General features: G+C 39.8%; 1 protein-coding gene across 3 annotated transcripts in view; it reads right to left on the bottom strand.

The window, feature by feature from the left end:
* Positions 1 to 15,859, bottom strand: part of nckap1 (NCK-associated protein 1) — a 173,353-nt gene that overhangs the window by 96,704 nt on the left and 60,790 nt on the right. For 2 of the 3 annotated variants that reach the window (XM_069935894.1, XM_069935896.1), the window contains exons 3-8: positions 12,543 to 12,635; positions 8,998 to 9,054; positions 8,753 to 8,895; positions 3,304 to 3,394; positions 3,035 to 3,172; positions 2,901 to 2,949 (exon numbers count right to left, since the gene is read on the bottom strand). In XM_069935894.1, the coding sequence (XP_069791995.1) occupies positions 2,901 to 2,949; positions 3,035 to 3,172; positions 3,304 to 3,394; positions 8,753 to 8,895; positions 8,998 to 9,054; positions 12,543 to 12,635 (571 nt within the window). The remainder of the gene's footprint in view (positions 1 to 2,900; positions 2,950 to 3,034; positions 3,173 to 3,303; positions 3,395 to 8,752; positions 8,896 to 8,997; positions 9,055 to 12,542; positions 12,636 to 15,859) is intronic. The other variant, XM_069935895.1, reaches the window with a different exon arrangement.

Raw genomic sequence — 15,859 nt, forward strand, 5'->3', positions numbered from 1 at the left:
CATCAGAGGAGTCTCCCAACAGCCCACCACCAGCCCCCACACTGACCCACTCACAACTGTTCCCAGGTGTCTCTAGTCACCTTGTGGTCTGAGCCACTTGCCATTCTAGGTCCCCTCCATTTGGTGAAACAGTCATGAAAGCCTCGCAGAGGTTGGGATCACCCAGCTGCAAAATGTTAGTGTTGCTGTGGGCTGCTCATGGAGAGGGCAATCACAAAGTGTGGCTGGGTCCAGCACCAACCCTGCAAGGTATCATTCCCAGTACATCAGTGATTTGACACTAGGTCTGCCAGATTGAGCTGCAATCATACAGCAAAGACAAAAGGCAGAGTTGATCTGGCTGGCATTGAGTAGTTCACTCGGGAATACCTGACCGGCTGGCACTTGGGGTTTAGCCCATCTTGGATGTCTACGCATACTCCCATAAATGCAGGTCTGAAATGAGCTTTAGATGAAATGGCTGGAGCTGGGGGTGAAATGAGATGGTGGTGAAATAGTGATGTATCCTCAACTAGACCCACCATTTTGCTAAGTGGGTGAACCACTGATGTGTTGCTGGGAGGAGAATGAGATGATTTAATTCATAAATACATAATTCGTGGGTTTTGACAGGAAGATGTGGGGAAGCTGTTGTCTTTCAAAATAAGGCTTAATCATTCATGAATAAGATAAAAAAGTATGTATCAAAGGGTACTAAGTCTGGAACTCTACAGAAGGAGTGTGTGAATGCTCAGTTACTGAATGTATTCAAGACAGTCACTGACAGACCAAATATTAAGGGAGAGGAGATTAGTGTTAGAGAGTAGCATTGTGATGCAAGACCAGCCCCCACACTGATCCCACCACCCCACTCTCAGCTGTCCCCAGGTGTCTCTAGTCACCTTGTGATGTGAGCAAGCTGGTCTGTGGGTTTGCCTTCAGTTTAAACAGTCTGAAGCCCACTGCCCCACTCCCCTGACAGCCCACCATCAATAGATAGCGGTGATTAGTAAGGGATTACTTAAGGTGGCATATGGGTGGAAATAAAAAATTTGAAAACCGCTTAATAGATCAATACTTGAAGTAGATTTTCCCACGTTCTTTTATAAATTGGGTGCTTATTTTCCCCACAAACCTTTATAAATTGTGCGCGTTTTATTCCCACTATGATTTTCCCCACTCTCTTCAATTAATTATGTTAATAAAAGTATCATTTGATTGCAAACCCTTGTGTCCAGACTAGTCTTCCCTCAAACCTGACACTTTCTCAACAATGACCAATGCGGAGACAAATAGAGGGTAGTCGGGAGAGTCTTTTGACAGCCTGCCACCAGACCCCACACTGATCCCACTGCCCCACCCCCACCAGCCCCCATTTCAACTTTGGATACAAGACCAGGGGAATATTTTTGTGCCATTTTTTGGGGGAACATGCCATCAAATACGGAATGGCATATGTGATACTAGACACCAACCCTGTTGTGTTATATGTCCCATCTCTTTTTCTCCCAGAATGCTGGCTTGCAATGTAAAATGACACAATGACCTGGCATTATGCCAGTTCAGTGCAAATGACCAAAGCTGGCTTAATGCCGGGTCTTCTCTACGGCAATATTGTGAAATTTCTGTGCAAAAAGCATAACTGATTCTCAAATCTATCCTCCTTTTGCTTCTTCAGTTTATTCCTCAACACCTAAATCAGTATGGTGCTACTGTGGTTTTACCAACATTATACTCAACTGGATTGCCCTGCACCTGAAAATTGTGTGCAAGTATGCAGCTGGAGGGTTCCAAAATCTGATAGATTCACCAGGCTGATACCTGGAATGGCAGGAATGACTTATGAGGAAAGACTGCGTAAATTGGGATTGTACTCGCTGGAGTTTAGAAGATTGAGAGGGGATCTCATAGAGACATATAAAATTCTGGCAGGACTGGACAGAATGGATGCAGATGGGATGTTTCCATTGATGGGAAAATCCAGAACCCGGGGCCATGGTTTGAGGATAATAGGCAAACCATTTAGGACCGAGATGAGGAGGAATTTCTTTACCCAGAGGGTGGTGAATCTGTGGAATTCATTGCCACAGAGGGCAGTAGAGGCAGGTTCATTAAATATATTTAAGAGAGAATTAGATATATTTCTTCAGTATAAGGGTATTAAAGGTTACGGAGAGAAGGCGGGAACGGGGTACTGAACTTTAAGATCAGCCATGATCTCGTTGAATGGCAGAGCAGGTTCGAAGGGTCGAATGACCTACTCCTGCTCCTATCTTCTATGTTTCTATGTTAGATCCTAGCAAAGCAGGTACAAAGAAAGTAATCGTGCCATTCAATCGCTTTTAATTTTGAAAAAGAAAAGTGCACACATCTTTAATACAGTTAAAGATTTAAATAATTATCATCGATTCTTTAGTAATGCACTGGCTTTCATATAATGCAAACTTCAATTGACATAATTTGGAAAAAAGATCATCTATTTGACATTTGATTACAGTCTCCCCTGACAAAATACTTCAGGGGAATTAGAAAACCTAATTTTCTCAATGAATGTGGAAAGTGTCGTTCACTTATGATCTAATGGTGGAAAAGAAGCTCAGATAGTCAAAATTATTTAATTCACTTATTTTAAAAACTATATAAACAAAGTCCTATTACAATTTCTAAGATTTGCTTCTACTAAACCAATACTATTGATTGAAAGCACCCAATGCAATGAATGATGACCCAAATCAGTGCTTCTGTAAATTAAATGCAAAGAAATAGAAATAAAAACCCAAAACTTGCGACCAGACATTACATGGAGCAAAATAGCACGGTTCCATTTAATTATGCCAAAGCTTTTCCTTCAAGTCTATACTGAATTACATGATTTCATGCAGTGGAGGTCAAAGCATAAACCATCTGCATTTAATACTTACAGACAATCCATTTCTCCATAGTGTCCAAAGAGAGGTATTCACATGGCATCTGATCAAATGAAGAAGCAACATGTTTTCATGAGTGTTTACACTGTTAAATTATCAGTGACCGAAATGTATGAAACTTATTTTACCGTGTCAGATTGTGCAGGATTAAGCATGGTGCTGGGAGCACTGATAAGACTTAATAACTGGGCATTTCTCCATTGTTCTGCTGAAAGGTTCCGTCGAGGATAAACCATCTGGAGTGAAATTAGTGCATCCGACAAAGACTTCAAAAGAGGGAGAAAGGCATACAGCATTATTACTTTCAGAAGTATCAGGAAAATAATTGAACAAGCAAAAAGTAAAATCCATGGACTAACGGAGGCGTGAAAGAAACTGCATTGTGATCTTATCTTACTTTGCTATGTGGTACAAATTCTTCCATCATTTTCTTCAATGGGTTCTCATAGTCAACAATCATCTGCCCAAGTCTTGGATACTCCCGATCACTATCAATGAAAAATTACACGGGCTCAGAACGAAGTCAACTAAAGTTAAGGTAGGGTCGAACTCTGATTATCTGAAATCGGATTCTCCAAAGTCCTGTTATCCAATTTTTAAAAAAATTTTGGATAAACGAGGATATCTGGAATCCTCATTGATCTAAAAATTTTTCGGAGCCGAACTGACGGGGATCTCAGGCCCCCGGCGCCGGCAGCAGCAGACCTGGGGCTCCTGGCAGAAGCGGGGATCTCAAGTTCCTGGACAGGAGCAGGATCCTCGGGTTCCTGGCACCAGAAGGGCCTCAGTGGGGAAGTGTCAGTGATCAGCGGTGGCCAACATTTTTTTTTAAAGTGAGAATTAAACTTTATTTTAATGTTTAAAAAGCCTTACCTTGTTTGTTGTTGTATAAACACTGTTACAAGTGATTTGTTGTTGCTACTGGGGTGCTTTTTAAAAAAATGGCCAGTTCTCCGATAAAACAGTTTATCCGAAATGGGCCCGGTCCCGACCATTTCAGATAATGAGAGTGGTACTATAGTAACGTCATAACGTTTCAACTGCTCAATCCTCATCCACATAGAACCATACCCATGTCACTTGGACAGGATGACTTCTCAAATGAAGGAATCTGATAAATCAACCATGGTATGATGCACTGATGAACATAAAACATATCGACAGATCACTTAAAACGGAATAAAGACAACTCAGCATAGACGCCAACCTCTTTCAATGCAACACATTTTAGTCTAAAAGGCTTGGAGTGCCAGTTTGGTTTCAACTCTTTAAGTATGCCCAAAATCACTGCTGTCACCAAAGTGAGGTGTACATTATTATTCTGGTAATACTTGGATTGATATATGCTTTTAGACTTCACGTGTCTTGAGTTTATCAGTGTTAATGCATTTTGAATACTAGTTGGTGGCATGAAATCCTTGCACTATTGAATAATGAATGCATAACCGTCAGCTGTCAAAGCACAAATTTGAAAGTAAATTGGAAATGCTAATCTAAAAAGGTGTTCCCATGCAAAGATTTTCTGAGAGACCAAACACTGAGAGACAATGCCGCGGATATTATCAAATATTTGTTTTGATGTAAACAACATGCTGCACAGATAAGAGTTAACAGCTGAATTTTTGGGGGAAGATACCTGAACTTATTGAAAACTACAAACATTGAACAGCAATAACAATTTACTGGGAGGAAAAGTTTGTAGCTAGTAGTTCCTTGGAAGCTCAATAAATTTACCCTCCTGTTCATTTCCCCAATACCAACAACAAAATCATTATAATCGATTATCTCTCCGAAGCAACATTCCACACTTATACTTCTGAGTCTTCTCAACAAAGGCCTTACACGGTCTTCAAATCATACCAAATATTCGCCTTCATCAAAATAGCATTGGAAATCCAACCTTTATCCTACACAACAACAAACCTATTTTTTTTTAAATGGGGAATTTTAATTGCTGGGCATAGCCAGAAACATGACCCAAACTTTCATTTGCTAGCTGACTGTACCTCTAACACTTATTCATGTTTGGTCTTGCACTTGCTAAACTATATTTCACATGATAGGTATTGGATCTAATTCTTTCTTTCTTCTTTGGCTTGGCTTCGCGGACGAAGATTTATGGAGGGGTATGTCCACGTCTGCTGCAGGCTCGTTGGTGACTGACAAGTCCGATGCGGGACAGGCAGACGCGGTTGCAAGGGAAAATTGGTGGGTTGGGTTGGGTGTTGGGTTTTTCCTCCTTTGTCTTTTGTCAGCGAGGTGGGCTCTGCGGTCTTCTTCAAAGGAGGTTGCTGCCCGTCAAACTGTGAGGCGCCAAGATGCACGGTTTGAGGCGATATCAGCCCACTGGCAGTGGTCACACTAATAAACTTTTGATTGGCTAGGAGTCTGCTATCCACTCATTTAAGATAACATTACTTGTAACATTTTACCCAAATTCCTAGCCGAGACACATTCCCAAATTCCTTACCCTCCAGTTGAGCTTCCTATTAAGAAAGACAATAACATTGAGATGAGGATCCCAATTAGAACACACTGAAACTAAGTACCATGACTCAAACATTTCATCCTTCTATATCTCATTTTCTTTGATAGCTTGGTCCTAGCTTACACAAGCAACATTGAGAACAGTTTATTAGAATTTTTCTTAAAATCTTCCAACTTTCTTATAAAGGTGCTGAGAATCTAGGTTTCCAGTTTTGGAATTCCCAGATGCATATTGCTAGCTCTTGGAGACTAGAGTCCATTGCTCATTTGAGATGATCAGAGGGAAGGGAAGAATAACGGTGGGAAAGGGGGGAAGGGGGATTACAAGAAATTGGAGGTCGATATTGATACCATCCGGTTGGAGACTACCAAGACAGAATACAAGGTGTTGTTCCTCCAATGTGCAGGTAGTCTCAACTTGGCAGTGCACAGAACTATGGGCAGACAGGTCAGTAGGGCAATGGGGTGTGGAACTGAAGTGGTTGATCACTGGGAGGTCTTTGCTGTCGCAACAGAGTGAAGGTCCTCAACAAAGCACTCCCATTCGGCATCCGGTCTCCCTAATGTAGAAGCCTCACTGGGAGCACCGTATGAATTCATTGACCTCAATAGATTTGCAGGTGAAATGCTGCTTCACTTGGAAGGAGTGTTTGGGAGCCTGAGTTGTGGCGATGGGGGAAGATATGTTTGCAAGTGTAACATTTTTTTGCAGTCGCGGGGTAAGTACCAAGGGAGCTATTGGCAGAAAAGTGCCAGTAGACTAGGGAGTCACAAAGAGAGCGATCCCTATGGAAATCAGAGTGAAGAGGAAGATGTGTGGTGATGGGATAAGACTAGGTGACAGAAAGCAGGTATACTTTAAAAATCACCCTAACAGTGAGAAATGAGGCAAGACCAAGGTGGGGACCAAAGTCAACACATAAAAATGCTGGTGGAACTCAGCAGGTCACGCGGTGCCCATAGGAGGTAAAGATAAATCACCAACATTTCGGGCCTAAGCCCTTCTTTCCCCTTCTTCTTCATTTTAGGGGCCTTTCTGCTTTTGGCTTATATCTTGAAGAAGAACTCAGTCCCGAAACATTGGTTATAACCTTTCCTCTTCTGGAGGCTGCATGACCAGCTGAGTTCCTCCAGCATATTTGTGCTTATACTATAATCACAGCGTCTGCATTTTTTTGTGTTTCATCCCTTGGCCTGATCTAACATTATTTTAATTTTATTAGGACGAGGTATATGGCAAATTTCACAGAATTTCTATGATGCCTGCTGCTCAATATGAAACTGCTCCTTGGTCAGCCCAGCAGATTTGGCTTTTTGCTGACTACGTCATAATCTCTTCTAATAGCTTGTCACATTCCATGCATTCTCTGACTCAATCTGCAATGAATGTAGAATGCTTGCTAATGCATTGTAATTTGAAAGCCAATGCTTTGAACAGAAGCTCCGTCAACAGAACTTCATTTAACATGCTGCATTGCTCCTTACAGATTTTTGATGCACATCTGTGGAAAATAACAAGTTTTTGCAGCAAATAAATTCAATGAGGTCATGGATGACGCTTGAAATTAAGCTGATAAGATTCCTTCCTAACGTCAAATAAGAATTCAGCTCTGCATATTTAAGAGTGTACAAATAGCACCTTTGGAAGACTACACAAAAGAGTCTGGAAAAACAACCAACTGAAAAACCTCACAAAGACAAGCGTATACAGAGCTGTTGTCATACCCACACTCCTGTTCGGCTCCGAATCATGGGTCCTCTACCGGCATCACCTACGGCTCCTAGAACGCTTCCACCAGCGTTGTCTCCGCTCCATCCTCAACATCCATTGGAGCGCTTTCATCCCTAACGTCAAAGTACTCGAGATGGCAGAGGTCGACAGCATCGAGTCCACGCTGCTGAAGATCCAGCTGCGCTGGGTGGGTCACGTCTCCAGAATGGAGGACCATCGCCTTCCCAAGATCGTGTTATATGGTGAGCTCTCCACTGGCCACCGTGACAGAGGTGCACCAAAGAAAAGGTACAAGGACTGCCTTAAGAAATCTCTTTGTGCCTGCCACACTGACCACCGCCAGTGGGCTGATATCGCCTCAAACCGCGCATCTTGGCGCCTCACAGTTTGGCGGGCAGCAACCTCCTTTGAAGAAGACCGCAGAGCCCACCTCACTGACAAAAGGCAAAGGAGGAAAAATCCAACACCCAACCCCAACCAACCAATTTTCCCCTGCAACCGCTGCAACCGTGTCTGCCTGTCCCGCATCGGACTTGTCAGCCACCAATGAGCCTGCAGTTGACGTGGACATTTACCCCCTCCATAAATCTTCGACCGCGAAGCCAAGCCAAAGAAGAATGCCCTCAAAGTACAACACTGGTATCTCTCTTCTTCTGGTGGATATTCAATATATGCACCAATGGCAAGTTTGCACAGGATTTGCTGGTACCATTCTGGAAGATAGACAGTGCTCATAGTTGCCAAATAATGCAGCAAGAATTCTGAATTTCCAGCACACGATGAAACTGATGGAATAACACATTTCCATGTATAAAATGAGTTGACAGAATTTGTGCATTTGAGATATGTTGAACACTTTTTCTGAATCGTACAAGATTTAGGCAGCAATGAGTAGAAAATGCTGAAGCAAAAAACAATGTTAACACATAGCCGAACAATTTGCGATTTGGGTCCAATCAATTTTACTTACAGGGACAAATGATAGAACTTGATTTTTTTTTTATAAATTGGAATTGGCACCAGCGGAAATAAAGCCAAGATGGAACTTCGCATAAACGCATACTAGCAAGTGCATTAAGGACCTCTAATTAATACACTCAACTTTCACAAAATACATCTACAAGGAAATCTGCACATAATGAGGTTGAATGCAATACGCAAAAGCGGTAGAACTCAGCAGGTCACAGATTCCTGACAAAGGGTTTAGGCCCGAAAGGTTGATTGCCTACAGATGCTGTGTGACCTGCTGAGTTTCTCTGGCACTTTTGTATATTCCAAACATCTGCAAATAATGTGCGCAGATTATGAAACAATTATTCGAAGTTGTTCAAATCAAGCAAACATTTCCTAAAATTAAACTGATAGAAAAAAAAGCATAATTAAGACTATTCTATTTTAGTTTCACAAATTATTTTTCTCCCACCAAATGTTTATATCATTAACAATGCTCTTTACATGTTAAAGATATACACAGATATGACAAAAATCAATATTCAAAATGAAATTATTAATATTTTAAATTCAATTTTATGCAGATCAGTATTTTCAAGATATTATTTCCCAATCACTAATATACTGACCCCATCAAAATTAAACATATAGATTCTAAAATAAAATGAACACTCACCTTGCCCCATGCAGCATTTCATGTGCATAATTGTAGAGTCCTACTATTGCTTTTCGCTCTTCAATCCGGGACACCATTATCATTAGTGTTGTATAAGTAACGACCAAGTCCAAATAATTTTTTGTTAAATCAAAATTGACAGTCTGGAGTTGTTGTTTAAGGATGAAAAAGAAGGAAATCAATTTTAAAAAAAGGTTGAAATTATTTATCCTCTTAAAGCTGTATAAACTTTTGAAAATACTTACAATATCAAAGAAAACTTGACAAGCATCTATAGTGTTCAGCAATTCACTCACGTGGTCCTATGGAGGAAACAATCCACACAATAAGCAAATACCAAGTATTATCATAAATATAATAAAATCCAAAATGCAGAATTAGATGAAGTATCATTGGTTTAGTAAAGCTGTAATAGTGAAAGCTGACAAATGAACCCAAATCAAACAATACTCGGGAATGTAGGAATCGACCTGGGATACTTCATAATATTCAAGCGCAATGAAGAAACTACGGAGATGAAGCAGCTGGACAAAAAGTGCAGCAAGGAAACGGAGCTAAAGTGGTTTGACACAGGAACAAACCAAATGGGGAGTAAGAAGAGGCAATGCAAAGCCATCAAAATGCAAGGTAATTAGCAGGACTTGATTTGAGCTATAAACCACAATTGAATTGAGTTTTTTTGCTGATCAACACAGGCCAAATGTATAAACTTTTAGATCTCAGCAACATTACAGAAAAGAAGTGGAAAATGTTATGAAATGGTGTGAGAATAACAACCTGAGTCTCAATGTAGATAAGACAAGGAGATGATTGCGGATTTCAGGAGGATCAGGGATGGCCACCCTCTACTACACATTAATAGCTCAGTAGTGGAGAGAATGGAGAACCTCAAGTTCCTCAGAGTCCACTGAAGAAGTGACCTGGAAACAACATCTCCTCACTTGTCAGGAAGGCGCAACCAGCAACTGCATTTCATTGGAAGGCTGAGGCGATGTTATATAGCAAAATCAGGGAGGATCCCTACCACCTGCAAGCAGCATCTTCCAGCTACTCCCGTTGTTTTGTTAGGTTGGACTGGTACAATCGGATGATAAACTTGAACTTTAATATCTGGAATATTCCAGTAAAATGCTTTAAAGCTGCCTCATTCCTCAACAGTGTGTCCTATTTATAACTTAAGAACACAATAAGCAGATGTTGAATGGGTAAATGTATAGGTCTTGTTAAGGCCAGAATGTAATAATAGTAGGAAATATAGAAAGGGCATTAATCACAGAAGATTCACGAGAACCACTGAAGAATTAAATATCATAACAAAATTAACATTCCTCATTTAAGTTAAACAAGAAAGTCTGCAGGCACTATAATTGTCAATTAATACACAAAAGTGCTGCAGAAACTCCGCAAGTCATGCACCATCCATTGGAAATAAAAGGTAACCAATGTTTTGGACCTGAAGGTTGGTTACCCCTTACTTCCTATAGATGCTACATAACCTGCTGTTTCTCCAGCACTTGTGTGTATTGATCCTCGCTTAAATGTGTTCTACATTACTGTTGTATCCCCGTGTCTGATCCATTTGTGATTCCAATCATCGTCTTAAAATCAGTGATCTTGATGTGAAGATCAATGGAGGACAGCACATCACATGAGCATCAAGATCAGCTGTACTCATTGAGCAAAATACCGCATATGCCGTTGTACAGGATGACTCCGTATTGGACGACCCTGGAATTTCCACTTAAAATGTTGGTTTTGAGCAATACCTTTTGTAGAAGACCACCACCATCACCTCTCCCTCCAAAAAAAGTCATTGACCAGTGAATGCTGTTAAAAGCAAATCACGATATTTTAATAACCAATTATCATTTAAAAGTATAAATTTTATTTGGACATTTTTAAATAAACCACTGTCGGCTCCCATAAGAGGCCATTTAAAACCTGTATAGAGCTGACGGCAGTCAGACTGGGCTAATGCACCCTGCGGACGAGTGCTGAAATTTCGCAAATAAATAACGGGGTATGCGCGAGATTGCATCGGATGGAGTTGGCAGTGTTTCAACTTCATCATCAAGCTAATTTTAGACTCTTTGTATAGGGCAACCAATTTTAAGGTGTATTTTTTAAGTTTTGGATTGTTCTATACAACAGCATATGTGTACACAAAATATGGAATTTCAGTAGGCCTTCCAATAATCTAGTCAGACAAGGCTTTGTAGCAAATAATCAGCTGCTGGAGAAACTCGGCAGTCCAGGTAGCATCTGTGGGCAAAAATGGTCAGATGGTGCTCATGAAAAGTAAGAAGAGGTGATATCAAGTATTACAAGGAGGGATAGTAACTGGGGATGGGTTGAGGCGATAGAGTACAGGACAGAAGGCAAGATTGGTGGACAGACAAATCACTGTGGGGTAAGGGGAGAAATTACAAAAGTAGAACAGGAGTAAGAGTGGAACTAGATGGTGGTAGGGATGTACCAAAATATAAAAAATTGATGTTCATGGCATTGCGCCCAAGGTTATCGCAGTGAAATACAGGATGTTGCGCCTCAAGTTTATGTTTGGCTTCATCTTTATAATAGGTGAGACAGAGGACAGACATGTCTGTGCAGGAATGGTGAAGGGAACGGAAATGGTTGGTTATTCAATTCAATTTGGAGTTCAATCGTTTGGGAAAGTGGTTACCCTTTATGTGTTTGGACTCCCAGATGTCAAGGAGGCCACACAAATACATTGAATGCAGTCGATTAGGATGGGTGATGGAGGTGGGTTTAGAAATGTGACTGGTGATGGGATTGAATTGAAGGTGGTGGAAGTGTGAAAGGATAAAGCGTAGCTATGTCTGCCTTTTTACATGCAAAGATCCCTCATCCAATCCTATTCAGGTATCACTCGACAACTCTTCCTCAGCTACATCCATCATCGCACTGGTGCTACTCTTGCATCCATGAAGAATTGGACAATTTTGTTCATGTCATTGCTAACTGCCACCCTGTCTTTACGTTCCCTGCACTGTTTCTCACACCTCTCTTCTTCTCGGATCTCAAGAAACAAATTATCCACAGACATCTATTGCAAATCCTCTGGTTCCCACAGCTACCTGGATTTTTCCACCCTGCCTCTTGTAAGGATGCAATCCCTTTCTCTCAATTCTTCTGACTTTTCAACATCTGTTCCCAGGATGAGGCCTTCCACTCCGGGACATCCAAAATGACCTCTTTCCCTCATACACACGGATTCCCCATCCTGTTATTGATAAAGCCCATACCCATATCTTCTCCATTTCTCATACTTCTGCCTTCACCCCACCTCCCCAGGAAGAAAGTTAGAGCCCCTTTGGTCCTCACTTTCCACCCCACCAGCCTGCATCTGACACATTATACTCCTCTACGTCTGCCAATTTCAGTGCGATCCGAACCCAAAACGTTGGCTGACCATTTCTACACATGGATGTTTGTGACCCAATGAGTTCTACTGGCAGTGTGCTCAAGATTCCAGCATGTGTTTTTCTAGATAAGGTTCTTTGTTTAGCCATTTTCAACGTCCAAATTATCCATTAGTGGAGACATTAATTCAACAACGACAATAGTTCACATCCAACTTGAAATTAAATTATTCTGCACTTTTACTAGATCAGTATTAATTTCTCGACCCCAGAGATCTATGCTTCATCACTGGGGAGATTAACTGAATGAATTCAACAGGAAGGATTAGCTACAATTTTGAGTAGCAACAGGCTTGAGGTACCAGATCAATTTATTCCCACATCAGTTTCTTGTGCCATGTCATTACCTTAAATTCCATGACATCAACAAAAGTGAAGTAATAAAGTGCCAGATTCTTCAGAATTTCCTGCTTCTCCTTGTGCAGTTGTGACAACTGTGGCTAAAAGAACAAAAGATACTTTTAGTGAAATTGTTCTAATCAATCCGGATTTTGAGATAGCCCAATAATATTATGTTAATAGCAGGGTTAGACCATAAATATTAAACACCAGCAGTTGGCTGGTCCTGTTGACAAGCATTTAAAAGCAACTTAATTTGTTAATATTAGTAAAACAATGGAAATTATCTATTCTTGTGGAAAAGTTTAAAAGTTTAAAAGTTTAAAACAAAACATTTCTGAAACAGGTATTGTTCACTGCTTGTAGGAAGTCCACAACCAGAAATTCAAGGTGCTCTCAAGCCCCTTACCCAATTTAGTTCCTGCCACAATGTCAGTGTTGCATCTTTTCAAATCTGGACTGACATAAGTTGATGCCAAAGTGACATTGTCGCAGTTCCATGAAAATAAGTTGACGATCTTTGATGGAATGGATTGGAATACCTTTCTTTCCTGGCAAAAGCAAAACTATATCCAGAAAAGAAATCATCTTCAAAGTTTACCCTGTCAGTTTTATGTAACCAAGCCAAGCTTAAGTCAAATGTTAAAAAGACCAAACTTGCTTCACACTTTTTACATTTGCTCAAAATATACTCAGACCAACCAACACCACATTTAATACAGTATCTACTGTACAAATAACCCTTGGAGAAAATCAGCAGAAAGCAAAAAAAATCTTTCAATTTATTGGTTTTCGAATGAGCTTTGTCAGGACTTGCATAATTCCATGCAGAAGCTTGGCTGTTAACTTACAGGACTTTATAATTTCTGAAGTGCAACATTTAGTCAAACTTCAGTAAACATATTCCATTTTGAAAACGTTTCAGTTGAAATTAAAATTCTGCATTAAGCTGTGATCTAAACCAGCAAATTACAAATGAATTTTTTTAATGATTTGCTTCATGGAAAATAACCATCCTTTAACACTGGATTCTGTTAGTGTTTTGAGATGTTCATCGGAAAGCAAGTTACATCACCTGAAGCATTCATTGCAGCAAAACCTCAAACTTTTGTAGATATAAGTGAGGACTTGGAGAAAAGGTCAATTAAGCATTGTTTTAGTTTAGAAAAAATAAAAATGAAATACAGAACATCTGCATCAAACTTGTGTGGAACTTGCTAGAACGACACAAATTCTATCCAGTAAATGTGGAGCAAGATATGTAGAATAGTTAGCCATCAGAACACTAACAAACCATACGTAACATGAGGCGATGTTTGTAGTTTTACTGCTAATGTTTGCTATTTATTTTGAAGGGAGCTTCGCATACTGGCTGAAATAACCAGATGCAGTTAATGAAAAAGGGAATCAAGCTCCTTACAAATCTATTCCGCCTACCTCCCTATCTCAGCATTTGTGCCGCCCAACCAAAGTTTATTCAAGGAATTTTAAATCATTTTCAGCCAGATAAAGGACTGTGAAGGGAGTAGGGTCTCAGAAAGATTGGTTTAGAATTTTTTTTTTAATTTAAATGCAGATTTGGCAATACATTTTCAAATGAATATATTATGAGATGCCAGTAAGCTACATTTCAAGAACAAGAACCAATGCTTAGAGAGTTTAAATGGACTGCATCTACTGACTTTGTCCAGTTATAAACTATTTGTTTGAAAATGATATTGTAGAGGACGGTTTAAAAAGTAGCATCGTGGCTACATTGTGGTAGAAAATGACCTGGGCACAAAGAAGCACTACAATATCAATGATTAGGAAAAATATTTTCTTTAGCAAGGTCTAAAATCAAATGGAAAGCAAGAATCTGCATTGATTTCAAAATTGAAATTTACACCAGACAAAAAAGCATCAGAAATAGGAGCAGGAGGAGGCCATTCACTAAGATCATGGCCATGGATTCAGTTCCACTTACCCATCTGTCCCAATAACCCTTAAATTCCTCTACTATTAAAAAATTATGCTTCTTAAATATAATCCATGAGGCAGCCCCTCTATTGGTTTTCTTGGGCAGAAAAATCCAAAGATTTACTACTCTCTGGAAGCATTTCCTCCTCTTCGGTTTTAAATCTACTCCCCCAAATCTTGAGGCTAGGTCCCCCAGTTCAAGTGTCAGCTGCCAGTGGAAACAACCTCTCTGCTCTTATCATAATGATTCTTTTCATAATTTAGGTTTCTATAAACTGTCCCCTCATTTTATTTCATTATAATGAAATAGTTGTAATTAATTTGCCCAGATTTCCCAGAGACTTTCAATAAATTGCCAGTAAGATTCATGAAAAGTTAAAATTCACTGCATCAGGAGATGTAAGGAATGCCAAAACCATGCTGCAGAATAAAAGGGTGGCAATTCAAATTTACAGTCAGAGAGTAATTTGCCATAACCCATCGGAATACCCAACAAGAGTAGGGATCACGATTGCTCAATTTATATTTTGGCAATGGACTGAAAACAGAAAACTTCCAAACCCATGGATGACAAGTTAAAGGGAATAGAGTCAACAATGGAGGAAGAATACATCTGTTTTATTTAAATAAAGGATATTCCCATTTTAGACAGCTATTAATTATATTGCTGGGAGGTCCAAATTCATATCAGACCAGATCAAGTTTTGATGGGTTTTGCAACAATGTATTAGTTGCACCATCAACTCAATATCAGCTTATTTTAGATTTATTTAATTGATTGAATTCAAATTCCTGATCTGGCTCACATATTGTTAGCAAGCAAAACTTCAAAACCAATTTAGCGAAATTATGCTTCCTGTTCCCAATTCAAAGGCATTAATAAGCTTGTATAGTGGGTGCATAATCGACATGTTTCATCAAAGATTGTTGATGCACAAGAAATTTTAGATTAAGAATCCAAATAGAGGGGATAACAAAGGCATCTTATCATACAGAAATATGCATCACATAGGTATTGGCTTTTCTTCTGGCCTGTTTTAATTCTAGAGGGATATAACTGAAAAATATAAAGTTTTAAAATAAGCCCACGTGGAATTCTATTACACCCCATATGTACAATGTGTAATTCTGATCACAATACTTGGAAAGGACAAAGTTAAAGAGATGCAAAAACTTACAAGAATGACCCTTGACCTCAACTTATAATTGATGGGAAAGGATAGCTAGGTTGCACTCTCTACTTTTAAAACAAAAGGATTACCCATCAGAAACCTTGAAATTTATGAAAGATTTCAAAAGTGTGATTGTAGAGTTCTACTCTGTGAGGGCAAGGGCACAATGCACACAGATTCAACAAGCTAAATAA

The sequence above is a fragment of the Narcine bancroftii genome, chromosome 4 (assembly GCF_036971445.1).
Source record: "Narcine bancroftii isolate sNarBan1 chromosome 4, sNarBan1.hap1, whole genome shotgun sequence".
NCBI classification, from domain to species: domain Eukaryota; kingdom Metazoa; phylum Chordata; class Chondrichthyes; order Torpediniformes; family Narcinidae; genus Narcine; species Narcine bancroftii.